The following is an 18,148-nucleotide window of genomic DNA, read 5'->3' as shown; positions in this document are numbered from 1 at the left end:
AATTCATTTTGTAATACGGCGACATATATATAATTTTTTCAACTAATATTTCTATTTAAGGCTTTTTTCTTATTATTTTTGCTTCCCTATTAATCATAGAAGAGTTTTGAAGAAAATATTTAATAGCAACAGCCGTATGTATTTATTTATTAAAAGGACCTTATTTAACACGTCCCTTTCTATTTATTTTGCTGCAAATATTTACATGATATTTACAAATGAGTTAAAATACTGCTTATTTTTTTATACAAATTACAAACAAATATTACCCAAAGTTGCTGAGAAACGTCTGGGCCTTCGCTAGAGCCCCATTTATTTATTACACTATACATTATTATTGTTTGAAATTGAATTTAGACTTAATAATAATAGTTGAATGGACGCTCTCAAAATCAGAGATAAAATTGTCTCTTGCAATGTTGCCGATGTGCGTAAATTTTCAGAAGATTCCGGTAATTTCGTTGGCTACAGCGTTGTCAACTCGTGCAAAAATTCCGGACGTTTAGGGACGAAAAAAGGGACAATTTTACCTCGAACTTATAAGTGTATAAGAAAAATCTACGGGAGGAATTAATATTAAAAATGGAATATTGTGTTTTTTGCCTGTTCATCGAACCTAGACCTTCGACTCGATCATGTCGACGTTGATTTTGTAGTAAACGTAGGGATAATACTCTGATTGGCCGAAACCCAGGCCGGGAATGTCGACGTTGTCGACGTGCGAGCCCTGGTGGCCCACGCTGCCGTCCAAGTGGCCGTACAGTTGATTCAGGACGTCCCTGAGTCGCTTCATCGTTTTCTTGTTGGGGTGGATGAGAATGGCTTGGAAATTGACGGGTAGGCCGTAGCGCAGCACAGACTCCACGAAAACGCGCAGCGCTTTCACGTGGATCCACGCGCAGAAACACTCGCTGAAGTTTACCTTCAGCCAACGCACCAGGGGACCCTGAAAAAAGAAAGAAAGACGTGGCAACACTGTACCTCAAACTAGAGATGTGCGAAATTATCGATATTCTTGTAATACATCGATAATAGACAAATAAAAAAAAATCTTAAAATTACTTGAAATTAAAACAATGTACCTCCTAGAGATGTATAAAATTATTGATAAATCTGGTCATTTATTTCAATTTTAGAAAAGTGTCAACTTAAAAAACTCCATTTTAAGTATCAGTGTGCTGAAATTCCGTTTAACTGAGATATTCTGAAGTAGAGATGTGCAAAATTATCGACATTCTAATGAAAATTCTTAACATTAAACTCATGTCACCATAATAAGATCCACGTAAGAAATTCAGAGTCCTGATATTGTCAAAAACTTCGATATTAGTGATGAGTAACTATAATACTATTGAAATTAACTTCTATGGCTGGGATTCATTTTAACTGAGGCACTTACAGATTAATTTCGATATTCTTGCAAAATATCGATATTAGGAGGGGACAACAATAAAAAAATCTTAACTTAAGAAATGCTGGATTGCTCGATTTAAACGATTCGATGTAGAGATGAGCCAAATTATCGATATTCTAGTAAAAAATCGATTTTTAAAACGCGTCAATTTAAAAAGCTCCGTTTAAATAATTCAGGACCTTAATATTAATATCTGGAGAATTCCCTTTAACTGGAAGACTTCGACGTAGAGATGTGCAAAATTATCGATGCCCTTACAAAAAAAAATCGATATTAGGAATGTACAAATTTCAAAAAAAAATAGGTAACGTGAAAATTAATGGATTTTTCAATTTTTTGGTCAAAATGCTTACAAATTGCTTCTTTTTATCAGTGGTCAACTTAGTGATCTCGCTTTTGCCGGCCGCCAACTGTTCCTCGTCGTAAGTGAAGTCTCTCACGATGAACTTGCGCTCGCGAGCATGATGCTTGAACTCGTCAATCACCTTCTTGAACAGCGTGACTGTGTACAGGCCATATTCGTTGTCTTGCGTGATCAACTGAGACGATCTAGGAACGATCATGTCGGTGATTTTTTCGTAGGTGGCATTCCAATCGGCAAAAGACGCTCTAAGGTGAAAAAAAACTTTATTTTTACCGATACTATAGTACGCCAAAACACTTACTTAGGCACAATCACCAACAAAGTCTGCAGATAATCAGAGTCCAAAATAAAATGTTCCTTCTTCACTAGATCGGCCAGATTACGGGTCAGCAAACTGCCACTGAAATCGAAAAATTATCGATGTTTTTTAAATATAGCCCAATACTCAAAAACTACTAAAAAATAGACGTTTTTTCCTTACGTTTGTTTCTTTTCCAAGCTCTGTAAGCTGCCCTTCAAGTTGTTATAAGCGGTAGACTTGGTTTTCAAGTCGGCATCGATCTGACCCACTTGTTTGCTGATAATGTCAGCGATGTTTCTCAAGGACTGCTTGATCGGGTATTTGGCAATGTCCCACTGGAACCTGGTCAGGTAGCTCGGCAGGTCAGCTACGGAACAGATGGTGAGTTGATTAGGAAATACAGTGAAAAAAATAAAGGTACAGTATAGCCAGAATAACCGGAACTCTTGTTTTTTAGCTGATTAATAAAAATTGATGAAAAATAATATACCTATTATTATTCAAACAAAACAGACAAAATATACAGAGTGTATCATAAATGCTTACATATTAAAAGAATTAAAAAAAAACAATATGAGGGTCACAAAAATTCACCAACCGAGTTTTTTTGTTCATGTTATGTTGACTATACTGTACTTCATCATATGGAACAGTAAATATGATTAATTAAATTTTTACTCGAGTTGGTTTGGCTTAGAACTAACTCACAAATTATAAACCAACTTGAATAAAATTTTATCAGATTATATGGTAGACTATAAAATAAAAGGACCCATATCCAACATTAGTATTAAAGATACTGAGGAAGTTAAATAATTTTGCAACAAATATAGAGGGTGAATAACTTTTTACTAGCAGTACTTGAAAACAAACCAGTTTTTCTATCGACTGCTACTAAAAATTTGACCACCCTGAATATGTATAAAATATGATAAAATATAAAATCTGATAAAAAATGGGTTCTTTGATTTGATAGTGCACGTATAACTTCATAGATGGCTCTGAATGTATATAGACAACAAAAACGATCAAAAGAGACGCTATAGACATCTATAGGGTGCGCTCGAAATATGTAAACAATCAAAAAAACAATACGATACAACAAAAATACTCGTCTGGGGGAAAACCTTTGCAAGACTCGATAAAAGTTGGTAGAAAACTGATCCAAACGGGGCAAGTAGAGAGTTCCTGCCACTATGTGTCGCCCTGTGCGCATCTATACTCGGATTATATGTTCTCCACATAGCTATATATACATTAGAAATTCAGAGTTTTAAAAAATTAAAATCATTGTTATTTTAACCAAAGATTAATCATACTAAAAATCCGAATATAGAACGGCAAAGAGATCTCTTGTGATTGGTGGCCAGGCCAAGCGGTACCAGACCTTCTGATTGGCTGGATGGTTTCGGTACTCACCTGAGTAGCACGGCGCTCAGCGCCCCTGACGGGACTCTGTCAAACTAAAATAAGATAAGCGAACAACTGTGTTGGAGGGGGGGATAACGGTAACCAGTAGGGGCTTGGGGGGATATGTATAAGGGTACTAAAATCGGGGCGATTGGATGTTAACACTATATGGATGTTAAATGTTTAGTAATAATAATACTAAAGAGTAGTAGCTATCGTACACAGGGCGTTTTCATATAATCTAACCGCCTACAGAAGCCTAATGAAGCAGCGAGATGGTATATAGCGGCAGCAAAATAGCAGTACTAGCGGTACGTAACAGGAACTGATCAATTGCCTTGGACAGAAGAATGTTAAGTAACTATGTTAGTTTTTTAACTACTTTTGTTAAGTATGAATTATAGGTTATGTTAAAAAAAAAAACAGCGCAACGATAGAGGTGACTTATAACGGTATTGCTGAAATTAATGATAAAGATGCTCTAACTAATATAAATTGTAAAGTTTAATAGTTATGATTTTTAAAACTAAAAAATATATAGGGTGATTCAAGGTATATGTCCAAATTACTAACTTGAGAAAGGTTATGTTTTCATGTTATACCCGAATCTATCTCACAGAATTGCCTTTGTAAAAGAGATCACAACGCTCAAGCACAGTAAGATCTAAGCTATATTTCATATCAATTAAACTTTTAGTTACGTAATCGGGAGCGCGATTTTTAAATTCATAGTTGCCAACCCTGGACATATTCGGCGCTGTGCTGACTAACTGGAATTTAAAATTCGTGCTGGGGATTCAGGTGGTGGCTCTGCTGTAAAAAATGTCGAGTTGCCGCATTTATTTATTTATTTCCTATTTTTTTTATTCTTGGTTTATTCCTACAGGGTGACACTGTCATTCGGTTTGACATTTAGTTTTGTATTACGAGTTTTTGGTTTAAGTAAATAGTGTTGTGATACTTTTAAGAAGCTTGAAAATGTTTACTAGCAGACTACTGCGAAGTGGTACAAGATAGCTTTAATAGCCGTAAAAACTCAAAGTTTATTAGAATATTTTTGGACGGGAAAGCGGTAGTAATGGCCCTTTATGTCCCTTAAATGCTGTAAAGAAGGTGAATTTTGTTGATGAAAATAATAACTGTTTATATATTTATAATTAATTTATTTTTGTTTCATAAAATATTTTGATTAAAAGGAAATATATTAAACTGGGCAACGCTGTACCGGTCAAGCTTAATCACGTGACTAAAAGTTTATTTGGTATGAACTGTACATTCGTTTTGTACTGTAATGTTGACTATTTATACAATTAAAATATTTGCAAGAAATAGTCCTTACTTCAAAAACCCAATAACGACATCTCTGGTTTGTTAGACTCACTAAAAAAAACTACAGCCATCTATGGACGTAAACCACCCATCATTATCATTAAAAACCCAGCAATACGTCACAAATCACCACTCATACGCCTTATTTTCAAGTCATAGCCACGTGAAAACCACTGCATGGACCCTGCCGGTAATATTATAATACTGCTTTCGGGTTAGTCAAGTCGCAAACCTTTTCCACCAGGTTGCAGAGAAGCTACGGGTGCGTCTAACGGAAGGTAGAGGGCATTGCCAGCACCATCTCACTAATACACAACCCTAGAGCGTTGTTTGACTTAAAAAAATGTCTAGAGATGGATGCCTTTTGATGCCCTTAACCTTTGTTTTGGGACTTGGACAACAATAGGACAAGGACTCAAGCCAACGGAGGGTTAGTATATTGGTGGTTTCGATTTATTTTCGGTCTGTGTTGGATTTGATAGTGTGTAAAATACAGAGGTGTAAAGAATGTAGACCTAGACTCTATACTAGACTGTTGTGTTTGATTTGTAGTTTTTTAAAGTCATTGACCTTCGCTTGGTTGATGCACACAGCCTTTCGGACACAACAGAGAGAAAGAAAAGAACGGCCAATATACAGAGTGATGTAGAAGCTTGGTACGCAGAATCTTTTTTAAGGTTGTGACAACGAAAAAAAAAACCGTTTTTTTCTTGCCCTAAAAATTTTTTTAGTGTCGCAGGTACATTCTCCGTACATTCGAGGCCATTCAATGTTGCCCCACTTCATTTGCAGAATATTATCTTACCGCATTATTATTCAAACAAATTTGGAAGATAATTTATGTTAGGTATATACTTTTTTGAGAATGTGGCAACACAGGGCATGAAATAAGCTGAGATCCAGCTCATTGTCGGTTTATGCTTTTGGATTCTCAAAATATAAGTAATAATTTTATAAATTTTTACATAACACGTTATGTAAAAATAAGTTTAATAACACTAATTTCATCATAAGTCATTTACTTTAAAAATTACAAATAGATAATATTTTTTACCATATCTACAATCCCTTAAAATGCTAGATAACAACAAAGATTTGTGTACCAAGATCGCTCATCACATCATCTATACAGGGTGTTTCAAAAAACATGTGCCATCTCTCGTGGGGAGATTCCTCATATCAACATAGGTCCGATTCTGCTTTCTTTCGTCGCTACAGGGTGTTAAAGTCTTAATAATATTTCGATTTATTATAAATTATTACTATTAGTTATTATTACTATTAGTCAAACCTACAGCAATTTCAAATAAAAAATAATGGTATTTAAGTTAATTACAAAAAAACTAATTTTAAAAAGTTTTAACATCCTGTAACTCTGAAACTATGCATTTCTAGACCCATGTTTATAAGAACATGATTTCATGTTTTTTGACGAGTTAATCAATAAATACTTTTGCGTTTATTTCACCAAGGAGGCCGAAATCGACAAAACATCAAGAGACAACTTTTAATCGGCATTAAACTGCTTCCACTATTTCGCTAACAAGAGAAAAAATCAGTGACGTACATGCTTTTTTTAGAAAAATATTCCAATGATAACCCATATGCTCGTCTCTGGTCAATATGTCGACACTTTTTTAGCATTAAAATATGTCGCATTTATAGTAACTTTTACCCTCAAAATTTCATTTGAAACGCTAAAAGTACTTGGAAGAAAATTATAATTAATAATATTTAATAATAAATTAGGTAAAATATATGATTTATTAATTTTACTTTTATTTTAATTTTATTAAATGTGATTAATGTGATGTACACAATTTTGATATCAAAAGAAAAAAGTTATTGGCGCACATTTTTTTTTGAAAAAAATATTCCACTGATAACCCATATGCACGTCCCTGGTGAATTTATCTCAACTTTTTTAGTAATAACATATGTCACTAATAGTAACTTTTACCCTCAATTTTATTCGAAACGCTAAAAGTAACTGGAAGAAAATTATAATAAATCGAAAGATTATTAAAACTTTAACACTTTGTAGCTACGAAACAAAGCAGAATCGGAACTATGTTGATATGAAAAATAAATCTTATTTTTACGTGAGAAATTTCCCCACGAGAGATGGCACATGTTTTTTGAAACACCTTATATACGGAACAATTAAAATAATACTAAAACAAAAAAAATCGAAAAAAAAATTGTTAAAATAGAAAGAAAACTAAAATAAAAACAGTTTTTGGATAAAGACGCGTGCTTGGTAAAGCCCTACAGGGTGCGCTGGCGGCGTCTCTCCTCAGCACAGGCCTCCCACTGACCTGGCCCCACCACAGGATGCGCGTAGCCGCTCGGCTCAGTCTCCACGTCGTCCCCATGTTCCGCCTCCTTTTCATCGCCCGAACCAACCGCCGAACTAGCAGTGGGCGGGGTCTCCACGCCCTCCCTACTCTTATACTCCTCCTCCTCTTCGTCCTCCGTCGAACAGGGACTTCGGTGGGCGCCTCCCCCGCCCTCCCCACGATCGGGGGGACGCGTGTGGGAGGCCAGCAAGGCCAGGCACCCGTCGCAGGCCGCGGAACAGCCCAGGGCGCGGGCGTGACGACGGGCGTGGTCTGTAGTGGTCGTGGGCGGGGCGTTGGTCCTTTTGTTGTTGTTGTGGGCATGCTGTTGACGGCGCTTGCTCATGGAGAAACGGCGTCGAGGGGGAGGGGCCTTGCGAGGCGGGCGATCGCCTGATTGGTGCGCGCGAAAACGGAGCGCGAGAGAGAAAGAGATAGAGAAACGGGTCTGATTTCAGCTTAGATCTTATAAACCTCTTTTTTTTCTTATAATTTTCTTTAGTTTATAAGATCTAAGGATGTCAGTGGCGCGCGCCAGTGTGTAAAAAGAAAACGTACAAAACTCGTTTAACTGTGATGCGCCAATGAGACCAGAAGTTGGTAAAACAAAGCTTTTTTTCTGTAATATGCAATCGATATTGTGGATGTACTCCCAGAGATATATACCGGATGTTTCTCAAAAGTGCCTCACCCCTATAGCTTTTTTAATTTTTCTGATAAAAAAAACGAGATTTAGTACGTTTAATACATAAATAGACAAATAATAATACATAATGGGCAAATTAAGACATAAATCTGGATTGATTGACGTATTCGATTGTTTTCGGTCACTTCTTGTTTCACTAGAAATGACTATTACTTTTGATTTTTAAATGACACTCTCGGTATTTTCTTACTTTATTCAATAGAAAATTACACTCTGAATAAAAGGATATATCACATGTTTAGTTCCAATGAACTATTCCGACCCTGGAATGAAAGGAACTAGTTCCTGGTTTCTCAAAGAACTAGTTCCTCAGGACCTATTCCGGGATCGAGACTGTGACCGATATATAATAATATGCGACAGCGACGGATAGGCCAGCACGCGTAGCCCGATGCTAGGCAGGAGTGGGGAGTACCAGCCGTATGTTATCGGATCCGGACCTAGAGGAACTAAATAAAAGACTAGTTTACGTACGGATCGACCAGCGCGATTGATGCTAGCCTTGCAGGCGTGGGGAGTGCCAGCCGTATGTTATCGGATTCGGACATAGAGGAACTAATTAAAAGACTAGTTCACGGGAATCTAGTCAGTCGGTAGATCCGAGATATATTACAAGGCGACGATGAAAATTGTCGTGGATACTGTTTTTGACTTTTAGTTGGTTCTTTAAATATTTTATGGGAATGTTTCACTTTAGGTCCCTAAAATTAAGAAATATCTTATAAAACGAAGTAGATATTCTGAATTTTTAGACAAGCTTGAAGTGAGGAAGTGAGGAAAAATGTAATTTTTCGTAAACTTTTCGTAATATTTGCTCCAATTGATTTGTGATATAGTTTCAGGTCATGTGGTGAGAACATCCAAAGACAGGTGGACTAGAAGATTGTTAGAATGGCGACCTCGAGCAGATAAACGTAGCAGAGGCAGACCACCGACACGCTGGACCGATGATGTAAAGAGGATTGCTGGAAATTGGATGATGACGGCCCAAAATCGAGAGACATGGAGAAATATGGAGGAGGCCTACGTTCAGCAGTGGACAACGATGGCTACATGATGATGATGATAGTTTTTTAAACTCTGATTTGAATTTCTTTTTTAATTTTTTTATCTGCAATAAGACTTATGTGCAATAAGACTTATGTGACAATTACACGTCTCGCTATATTTCCCTTACATTATAAAAATTATACAGATCATACTGTGAATAGTTCTAACTGACAACGAAACCCATTAGCAAGCAACGGGGATGTCAATGTTAGTCTTGAATTATTGTGAACTAAAGACCTAGTTCATGGAACTATTCCTCTGGAGGAACTAGAACAAAGGAACTAGTTCCTCCCAAGGAACTAGAATTCCCACCTCTAATCCCATGTCAACATTTGACATTTTCGTATGTTTTTTTTTTTTGAAATTGTATCGTGCAGTTCATAACGACAATCTGACTCGAAACACCAAGTGTGGGGTGTGTGGTGCCAAATATGCTAATGAGCCATCCTCGTTCCATATGAAAAAATGAGATATAATTAAAAATACGATTTGGCCATTTTTTAACCAGCCAGAAAAACATTAGAAGATCAAATCTATTTTTCCAAGGCTCCTTGATTAAAAATTAGTGTTTTTAACACAGCCAGCCACGGCACTTTAAAATTTAAAATGTAATTTTTTTAAAGCAAAAATGTCAAAAGTTCACATACGATATGTCATTCTATTCAGAGTGTAGCTTTCTATCGAATAAAGTAAAAAAATACAGAGGGTGTCATTTAAAAATCAAAAGTTGTAGCCATTTCCGGCGAACCAGGAAGTGACCGAAAACAATTTGAATATGTCAATCAATACTGATTGATGTCATATACTAACATACCAAATCTCGTTTTTTTTATCTAAAAAAATAAAGTTACCGGGGTGAGCCACTTTTGATACGAACCAGGTATATTCCTGTATAATTCCTTACCATAAAAAGCTATGTTGCAAGTGATTTAAGTTGAAAAATCCTGTTTTACAGACCCCAGACAAACAAAAAAAAAACGCCACCACTGTCCAAACGCAGTGTTGCCAAATCATACTAAAATCAACGCCCCCTCCCGGCTATCATATAAATCTCAGTGTTTTCTGTGTCAACGTGTGTTGGTAAGAATAAGATACACAAACTGATTCTTTCTCTAAGTTAAATCTATTCTTCAGCTTCTCACTACGAAAATTCAACTAGTTAAATAAACATATTTAAAACACAATATAGAAAAAATACGTTCTTCAATTAATATAAAAAGAATAAATAAATAAAAATATCTATTTCAATAACTGTTACGGCTTGTCTTTCAAAGTTTTATGAACACAACAACATATTATGTTTTCCCCCACAATAAATAATAAAATTAGTATAAAAAAAATAAAATCTTGTTAAGATGAAGAAATAACCATTATATTAAGTAAAGACGGACCTAGACGCCACTTCATTGTATGCCAAAAAAATTAACAGAAATTAGATAATAAAAAACAGTTTTTTGACCTTTGACAGATTAATTTCTGACATACCCATCTAGGACCCTCTGTGATGGTTATCCTCAAACAAAATCAAAAATATTTCAAGACACATACTCTGAATAAATATACAGGTGGTTTCAAAAAACATATGCCATCTTTCGCGGAGAGATTCCTCAAGTAAAAATATATTTTTTTTATATCCATATAGGTCAGATTCTGTTTTATTTCGTAGCTACAGGGGGTTAGTTTTTTTTTATTTATTATAATTTTCTTCAAAGTGCTTTTAGTGATTCAAAGGAAATTTTCAGAGTAAAACTTACTATAAGTTCGACGTACTTTAATGCTAAGAAAGTCCTGACATGCATAGTTTTAAAGGTACAGGATGATAAAACTTTTAAAAAACAGGTCTTTAGTAATTATGATTACCTCAAATACCATTATTTTTTTATATTCTGTAGGTAGAACTGAATATCAGTGTAATAAATTTAAATATACTTTAATAATAAATTCTCGAATAAATTAGAATAAATAAATATAATTTTATTATTTTTGTTGTGATTAACTTGGAAGAAAATTATAATAAATCTAAAAAAATAAGACTTTAACACCCTGTAGCTATGAAACAAATCAGAATCAGACCTATGTTGATATAAAAAATACTAATCTCATTTTTACGTGAGGAACCTCCCCACTAGAAATGGCACATGTTTTTTGAAATACCTTGTATAAGAAAAACGAACACAACAAAAGAAAAACGATAAATAACATTCACTGATCTGATTTCAAGATATCCCATGCCTGCACCAAATAAGAAACTATCAAACTATCAAATAATATGTTAAGTCGGAAAAAATCTTTAAAAAATTACTAGAATTGTTCTTACGTGTACTTACTGTTATTAGCCGTCAAGTTTTCTTGAAGCTTATCCCTCTGGTCTTCCAGTACTTCCCCCAAATACGAAGCCACCTTCCTGGTCACCTGTTCAACGAATCCGTCCAGCTTGCCAAGGTCATCGGAGAGACCCACCAGCTGATCCAGAGTACCAACCTAAAAAATACACCACTAAAAAACAATACTTATATATTTTTAGCTGTTTATTAAATATTCAACTCGAATAGCCTTCATGTTGCCCTGTTATTATGGAATAAATATAATATAGAATCTAAAAATAGAGAAATAGGGGCACAAGATAACATCAATAGTTGTTAAAATATAAAAAAACATGTTCTCTATACAAGTTAATGAACTAAACCCTTGAAATAGATAACAAAAAACAATAAATATAACACTACTATTGCATTTGGTGATCAATATTTTTCAGGGTACATATAGGGTACTTCAATCAAGCAGAAAAATTTCTGAGACACATAAAATAAACCGTTTTTCCATATTTCTCCAAATATCTTGAACCTACCATATATATCCCAATATACCGGGTGCGTCTCAAAAGTGGCTCACCCTATAACTTTTTTATTTTTTCAATTAAAAAAAACGAGATTTGGTATGTTAGTATATGACATAAATTAGGATTGATTGACGTATTCAATTGTTTTTGGTCACTTTCTGTTTCACCGGAAATTACTACAACTTTTGATTTTTAAATAGCACCCTCGGTATTTTTTTACTTTATTCGATAGAAAATGACACTGTGAATAGGATGACATATCATATGTCAACTTTTGACATTTTCGCATATGGTTTATTTGAAATTATAACTTGCGGTTCGTAACGAAAATTTTACTCGAAATATACCAAGTGTGTAGTATCAAATTATTCGTAAAAAATGCTTTTTTCCAAATATGCTAATGAGCCACCCTCGTTCTGTTTGAAAAAATTGAGATATGATTAAAAATACAATTTGAGTATTTTCTAACTGGCTAGGATAAGATAGTAAACTCATTAGACAATCAAATCTATTTTTCTAAGGCTTCTTGATTAAGAATTAGTGTTTTTAACATAGCCATGGCACTCTAGATTGAATTTTAAAATACGATTTTTTAATAAGCAACAATGTCAAAAGTTAACATACAATATGTCATTCTATTCAGAATGTCATTTTCTATCGAATAAAGTAAAAAAATACAGAAGGTGTCATTTAAAAATCAAAAGTTGTAGTCATTTCCGGTGAAACAGGAAGTGACCAAAAACAATTGAATATGCCAATCTAACCTAATTTATGTTATATACTAACATACCAAATCTAATTTTTTTATCTGAAAAAATAAAAAAGTTATAGGAATAGCCACTTTTGGGACGAACCCAGTATAAGTCATGTTGCCCTACCTTGAGGTCCGGAATTTGAAATTTATAATTTACACACAAGGAATTTTGCTTGGCCGTGAGATTGTTCATCGTTTCCCATGTCTGTTGGCACGTCTTGTCCCCTGGTGCCGATATCAACCAATACTCCGTCATATTTATGTCTTCTTCGTCGCTGGGCTCTTTGTGGGGGTCCTTGTGCTTACTAAAAACATTATTAAATTTTAATTAAGCCTCTTTAAATAACTTTTTTTCAAAAATATGTAATATACTAGTGATCACACATTTTGTCACATGACTGTGAAACCATTAATTATAACGGCAATATTATCGATAGTAGTTAAAAATACGATTTATTACAGCTCTCGAAAGCACTTGAAAATGCCTATAAAACAAACACCCTGCAGCACAAGGGCGGTGGATGCAATTAAAACGAGAAAAACACAACAAAATTAGACCTGAGTTAGGTGGCAATACAAACAAACCAGATTAGGGCCTGGCAAACTAATAAACCACACACTATTTACCGATGATGGCCTTTGAAAATAATTCAGCAACCCCTATTTGTGGCATACGGGGGTTGCAAGGCCAGTACTGCTCCCGAATCGATAACTACTCAGCTTGGATTTGGCTCTAGTACACTTCGACAACCCGTTTTTTTCGCTGGATTCCGTAGAAAACAATTCAAATGAATTGCGGACGTTGAATTTACCTGTTTCGCGGGACTTTTTCAATGAAAAATCAAGAAAATTCACCACTTCAACCACTCCCGCAAAGACAGCTGATCGTTAAATTTTCACGTGACTGTCAAAAAGCACTTGTCAGTGCTGTCATCTTCCCGATTGGGCAAAAACTGGACCGAATTAGTGACAAAACTTCTACACAGATAGCGCAAAACGCGTATTAGTTTACCTATTTCCCGATAGAGAGCGCCATATGATTTATTTTAAAATTATTATCACCCATGATTATCACGTACTCAACACGTACTGAACATGATCTTCGTTTTCATTTTCTGAGCCTTGCTGGTGTTTCTTTTTATCTTTAGTGTTTTTACCATCTTTACTAGATTTTTCTTGATCACTGGTATAGCCCATGCAACACTCCAACGGGTCTAGCATAGTGTATTGCGACTTTTTGCAACACAAAAAAGTTTGGGAAAAAACATCAAACATGACATTATTTGGAGAAAAATGTCACATTTTTGCTTGTAAAGGTGTTAATAAAGAATAAAACAAGTTAACTTACATTTATTTAAAAAGGTACCAACGTTTTTACAAGCTAAACAGTTCCTGTAATGATATTTTTGATGCTGGAAGCAAACAGCCTAAAAATATTAAAAAAACTGTTTTTCAAAATACTAAATATTATTTAATACATACTTTGAGGTAATGGGCTCACCAGGTGTGTAAAAAGGATTACTAACCATATCAGCATATTCAGAATGTATTTTTGAGAACATCTAAAAATATTTTTTCCTGAAAAACTTTTGATTACAAAAAAAAAACGAAAAAACTTACAGATCTGATCTCATTATCTCTTAATTGTAAGTTTGAGGAATCCACAACAATTATAAACTTAATTTTAGTATTAGTAACATATCCATATCTAATTTTATAATTAAAGAAAATAAAATAGATAAAACGTATCACTCTGTTAGGTAAAAAAGGATACATTTTGCAAGTTTCCAAAGAATATAACATTCCCAAGTACAATTCTTTTATTTCTGTGCCCGGTTTATTTGTAGGGTTCAGTTTCTCTTCGATGATGTCCAGAGAGGATAAAACTTTATATTGGAAATTTAATTCTTCATCTGGATTAACACAACAAAAAAATTTCGGAGAATTCTAGAAAAAAAGTGTAATCTGGCAACAGCGTTCAAGTTTAATTATGAAATAATTACGTTGAAAGAAGTCTAATTAACGAAATCTCCAAAAAAACTTGTCTTTATTTAATATAAATTACAATTAAAGTCTATAGTAATGATAACAGTATTAATTAGCTAACAATTTTAAAAATAAAATAATAAATTTGGCAACGTACGAAAGTTAAAAACATCTGCGTTCTGTCAAAACGTCAAATATTTTTGTTTTCGTAGAGGCTGTGTGTTTATTACTAAAAAAGTTAAAGATTTTGCGATATTTGTGATCTGTTTTAACTGAAAATGATTATAAGTGTGTAAGGAATTAAATAACTTACTTCTTTCCCAACTATGGCCGCACATACTGCCATTTTTACATAAAAATTATATTCATAAAACTACACAAAACACAGTGGGCTTCGTGTCGAAAAATTTAATTAAAGAAACCTGTATTACCATTGGCTGCACGGCCATCTATGATCGATAATTCCTAAATCGATTTTTGAATTAGAATTTTTTGAAAATGAATAATATCCAGGAAAATAACGATGAAAATCCACGTTCGGTTCATAGTACACAAAAATGTTACGTGCGTTTCGTCAATATGACCGAAAGAACCGTAGAAATCATGTGGATCAACTTCATAGGCCAATACGTACGATACAGGATTTTAGAAAAAGGCAATTTTATTGATGTGAATACTTACAAAACTCATCCGTGGACTGCCAAAGATTTCTTGACCAAAGACGAACTGCACATAGATAAAAGGTTCTTTTATCATCCCAAAACCACAAGGGAATTTATTCAGTTAAGGTATAATAGTAATTACTTTAAAGTTCTGCCATATAATTATTAACTTTTTAGATATCCTGATCGCAACAATTACCCCGAAAACCACGAAGCCAGAGTTAGAGCGTATATTACCCTTCCAATGTACAGTTTGAGGTTTTTAAGTTTACTCACTGTGAGGAATCACATACTGAAGGAAGATGATGTTGAACAGTTGAGCCTGCCGAAAAATATCAGTGATGACTTGAAGCGAGCTGTGACCAAGCGAAACAGGGAATGCTCTCTGCAAGCATTGAGCAGGCAGTTATGACCTTTCGTTAGTGTTGTAGATGATCCTTACTGAAATGTAGACTTCGATACTTTGCTGATTTGAGCAGAACTGTGATTTTCTTTTAGATAGGACAATAGGTTTTAAGAAAAATACTCGTCTAATACTTATAGTGTGTTTATTATATTTATGTTTGTGGTGCTTTTTACTAATTTAAATAAAATTTAAGTTTACTATCAATATTATTTTCAAACTTAATTTATGTATGTACTTCAAGAATCTATGTTTTACCTTTATATATGAAAAATTATTTATTTTGTGTTTATTATTGTATTTTTGTATTAAATTAGCTTGATACAATACTTATACCACAAATAGTTATTCTGTAACCACAAAACACACTTATACCCTCATATACTAAAAAATGCGGAAAGGCGCACAGTGGGTCGACCCGATGCAATTTGCTGGACACTCAGCAATTATGCAAAATTTCTAAATTAAGACATTTTTTTGAACATAAATGTGTTCTAAAATCTTCAAATTTCTTAAAAATAGTCATAACTTTATTATAGATAACTTACTGAATAGTGCAGGGGTGTTTTTCCAGATAATATATTTTATTTGAATTTCCGTATTGAATTGACTATTACAAATTAAACTGCATAATTTCATACTTATTCCAAAACTTAATGAACTTTTTATCATATTTTTATTCTATATGAAATATGACCTTGCGATTTGTATCACAAAAAATTAAATTTTAATCTTGAGTTTAAAAAAAATGCTTAAATATGCATAAGCTATTTTTATATCTATTATTAAGGTTAAAGGTGACTTAAAAGAAATATAAAAATATTTACTGCCGCTAGGCGCCCCGCGCCCCTTTGGAAAATATACAGGGTGGCGGGTGGCGCATTAGTGGGAGAATGTCCAATATCGTCGTTGTTGACAAAGTTATGAAAAAAAGTTCTATACAGATGTTGTATGGTTTAAAATGGTGTATGTCCTAAAAAAATATTTCGTTGTATACCTACAGTGTGTCCCAAAAAAAGTTATGATAAAGCTTTATTTTTTTAATTGCACCCCAATTTTTCTTTACATAATTAGATAAAGCATAAAATGTTGCATGATTACATTAGACACTCTGTATGAGGTAGTATTATTTTTATTATTGCAACACAAAATCTAGTAAATACAAAAACTTCGGTACAATATTTGGTTTTAAAAACATAAATATGCTTAGAGAAATAAAGCATTAAAATTGTTAGTGTTTTTTCACAAAATCGTAAATATTTCAAAAAAGGAAAGATTAAAGTGCGACAAACTTTAATTAAATTACGTTTATTTTAATCGTAAATACTAAAAATGTAATAATTATTGCAACACAATAACTGATCAGTAAATAAACTTCAGTAAATATTTAGTATTAAAAACTTTGATACCCTGGGAGAAATGAAGCCTTAAAATTTATACTGCAATTTCACAAAATTGAAAATATTTCAAAAACGGTAAGGTTTAAGTATAATAAATCTTAATCAAATTTACCTTTATTTTAATCGTAGAAACTAAAAATGTAATAATATACAGGGTGTTCCTTATTAAAAAATACAACTTTCATATTTTTTATTTATTTGGGACACTCTGTACGTTTTCCAAATAATTTTAAAGTGTCTAATCAAATTCTTCTCTCACTTTTTGGAAAGTCTCTCTCGGAATATTTCTACATGGCTTCATCAGTTATCCTCTGCCGCAATTCTTGCAACGAACCTGATGGTTTTGTTCTATGGTTTTGTCTTGTAGACTAGGTATGGATTTAGTGTAACTCCACAAGAAAAAGTCTAAAGGAGTGAGATCAGGTAACCTTGGCGGCCACTCGATTGGTCCCCTTCTGCCAATCCATTACCTTGGATAATTTCTATCCAACCACCGCCTTATGACAATAGAATAATGCGGAGGGGCTCCATCTTGCAGAAAATGTATGAGGTCTTCATTAAGAGTTAAATTTCCTTCCAAATCTCTTTGATTTTCAACCTCATTTACAATGGCTGGCTCTATCAAATTGTTCAGCATTTCCACATAAGGACATAAGCATCACATCACCAGTCAAATTTCCGTCTATTAAAAATGGACCTATAATTTTATCACCTATTAGTATTCCGCACCAAACATTTAGCTTTTGCCCATATAGCACAGATATCCCGAGGATGTTTTAGATCCTAGTTTGGTCCCAATATCCGAGACATCAGAGGGACGTCCTGAGTACGTCGAATCGGGACTCAAATCGGACCCAAAAAACGGACTTTCTGAGGATGTACCAAAGAGGTACTATGTTGGAACTAGAATCGGAAAAATATGTAAAATATAAAAAGTCATAATCTACCTATTTCTAAATTACCATAAGCTTTTAAAAGAAAAATGTTTTTAACAAAAACATTTTTCAAATATTGAAGTATATTACTTTGGGAGTATCACACACACATTATAATTAACTGTACAAATATTAGTTTTTGGTAAAATATTGCGTTACTAGGTTAAAATAATTATTTTATTTTGTTATTGCTAATAAATAAGGGAGTCTCATTCGCCGGAGATGAACAAGGTTTGGAACAAGATATTGAAACTGC

The 18,148-nt window shown here is 33.8% G+C and overlaps 3 protein-coding genes across 5 annotated transcripts; 1 reads left to right on the top strand and 2 right to left on the bottom strand.

Annotated features, from left to right (window-relative positions):
- Positions 1 to 186: 186 nt before the first annotated feature.
- Positions 187 to 13,742, bottom strand: LOC115884898 (V-type proton ATPase subunit C). Of its 3 annotated transcripts, none has more exons than XM_030903618.1 (7): positions 13,597 to 13,742; positions 12,631 to 12,811; positions 11,241 to 11,394; positions 2,260 to 2,446; positions 2,080 to 2,178; positions 1,768 to 2,023; positions 187 to 946 (listed from the first exon to the last, which is right to left on the bottom strand). In XM_030903618.1, the coding sequence occupies exons 1-7, from the start codon at positions 13,725 to 13,727 to the stop codon at positions 617 to 619; spliced, it is 1,338 nt and encodes a 445-aa protein (XP_030759478.1). In that variant the 5' UTR covers positions 13,728 to 13,742; the 3' UTR covers positions 187 to 616. The 3 variants fall into 3 exon arrangements, with proteins under 3 accessions (XP_030759478.1, XP_030759479.1, XP_030759480.1); XM_030903619.1 differs by lacking the exon at positions 13,597 to 13,742 and adding an exon at positions 13,319 to 13,465; XM_030903620.1 differs by lacking the exon at positions 13,597 to 13,742 and adding an exon at positions 13,134 to 13,416.
- A 98-nt stretch (positions 13,743 to 13,840) lies between these two features.
- On the bottom strand, positions 13,841 to 14,910 carry LOC115884906 (trafficking protein particle complex subunit 2-like protein). Its single transcript, XM_030903628.1, has 5 exons — positions 14,806 to 14,910; positions 14,281 to 14,453; positions 14,127 to 14,214; positions 13,989 to 14,068; positions 13,841 to 13,933 (listed from the first exon to the last, which is right to left on the bottom strand). The coding sequence occupies exons 1-5, from the start codon at positions 14,836 to 14,838 to the stop codon at positions 13,888 to 13,890; spliced, it is 420 nt and encodes a 139-aa protein (XP_030759488.1). The 5' UTR covers positions 14,839 to 14,910; the 3' UTR covers positions 13,841 to 13,887.
- LOC115884905 (protein Vhl) lies at positions 14,654 to 15,884 on the top strand. The gene is made up of 2 exons (XM_030903627.1): positions 14,654 to 15,280; positions 15,332 to 15,884. The coding sequence occupies exons 1-2, from the start codon at positions 14,991 to 14,993 to the stop codon at positions 15,564 to 15,566; spliced, it is 525 nt and encodes a 174-aa protein (XP_030759487.1). The 5' UTR covers positions 14,654 to 14,990; the 3' UTR covers positions 15,567 to 15,884.
- The last annotated feature ends 2,264 nt before the right edge of the window (positions 15,885 to 18,148 follow it).

This window comes from Sitophilus oryzae, unplaced genomic scaffold (genome assembly GCF_002938485.1).
Source record: "Sitophilus oryzae breed Bouriz unplaced genomic scaffold, Soryzae_2.0 scaffold_358_pilon_pilon, whole genome shotgun sequence".
Lineage (NCBI taxonomy): Eukaryota > Metazoa > Arthropoda > Insecta > Coleoptera > Curculionidae > Sitophilus > Sitophilus oryzae.
Note: the sequence above shows the minus strand (reverse complement) of the source record. Positions and strands in the feature narration are given on the sequence as shown.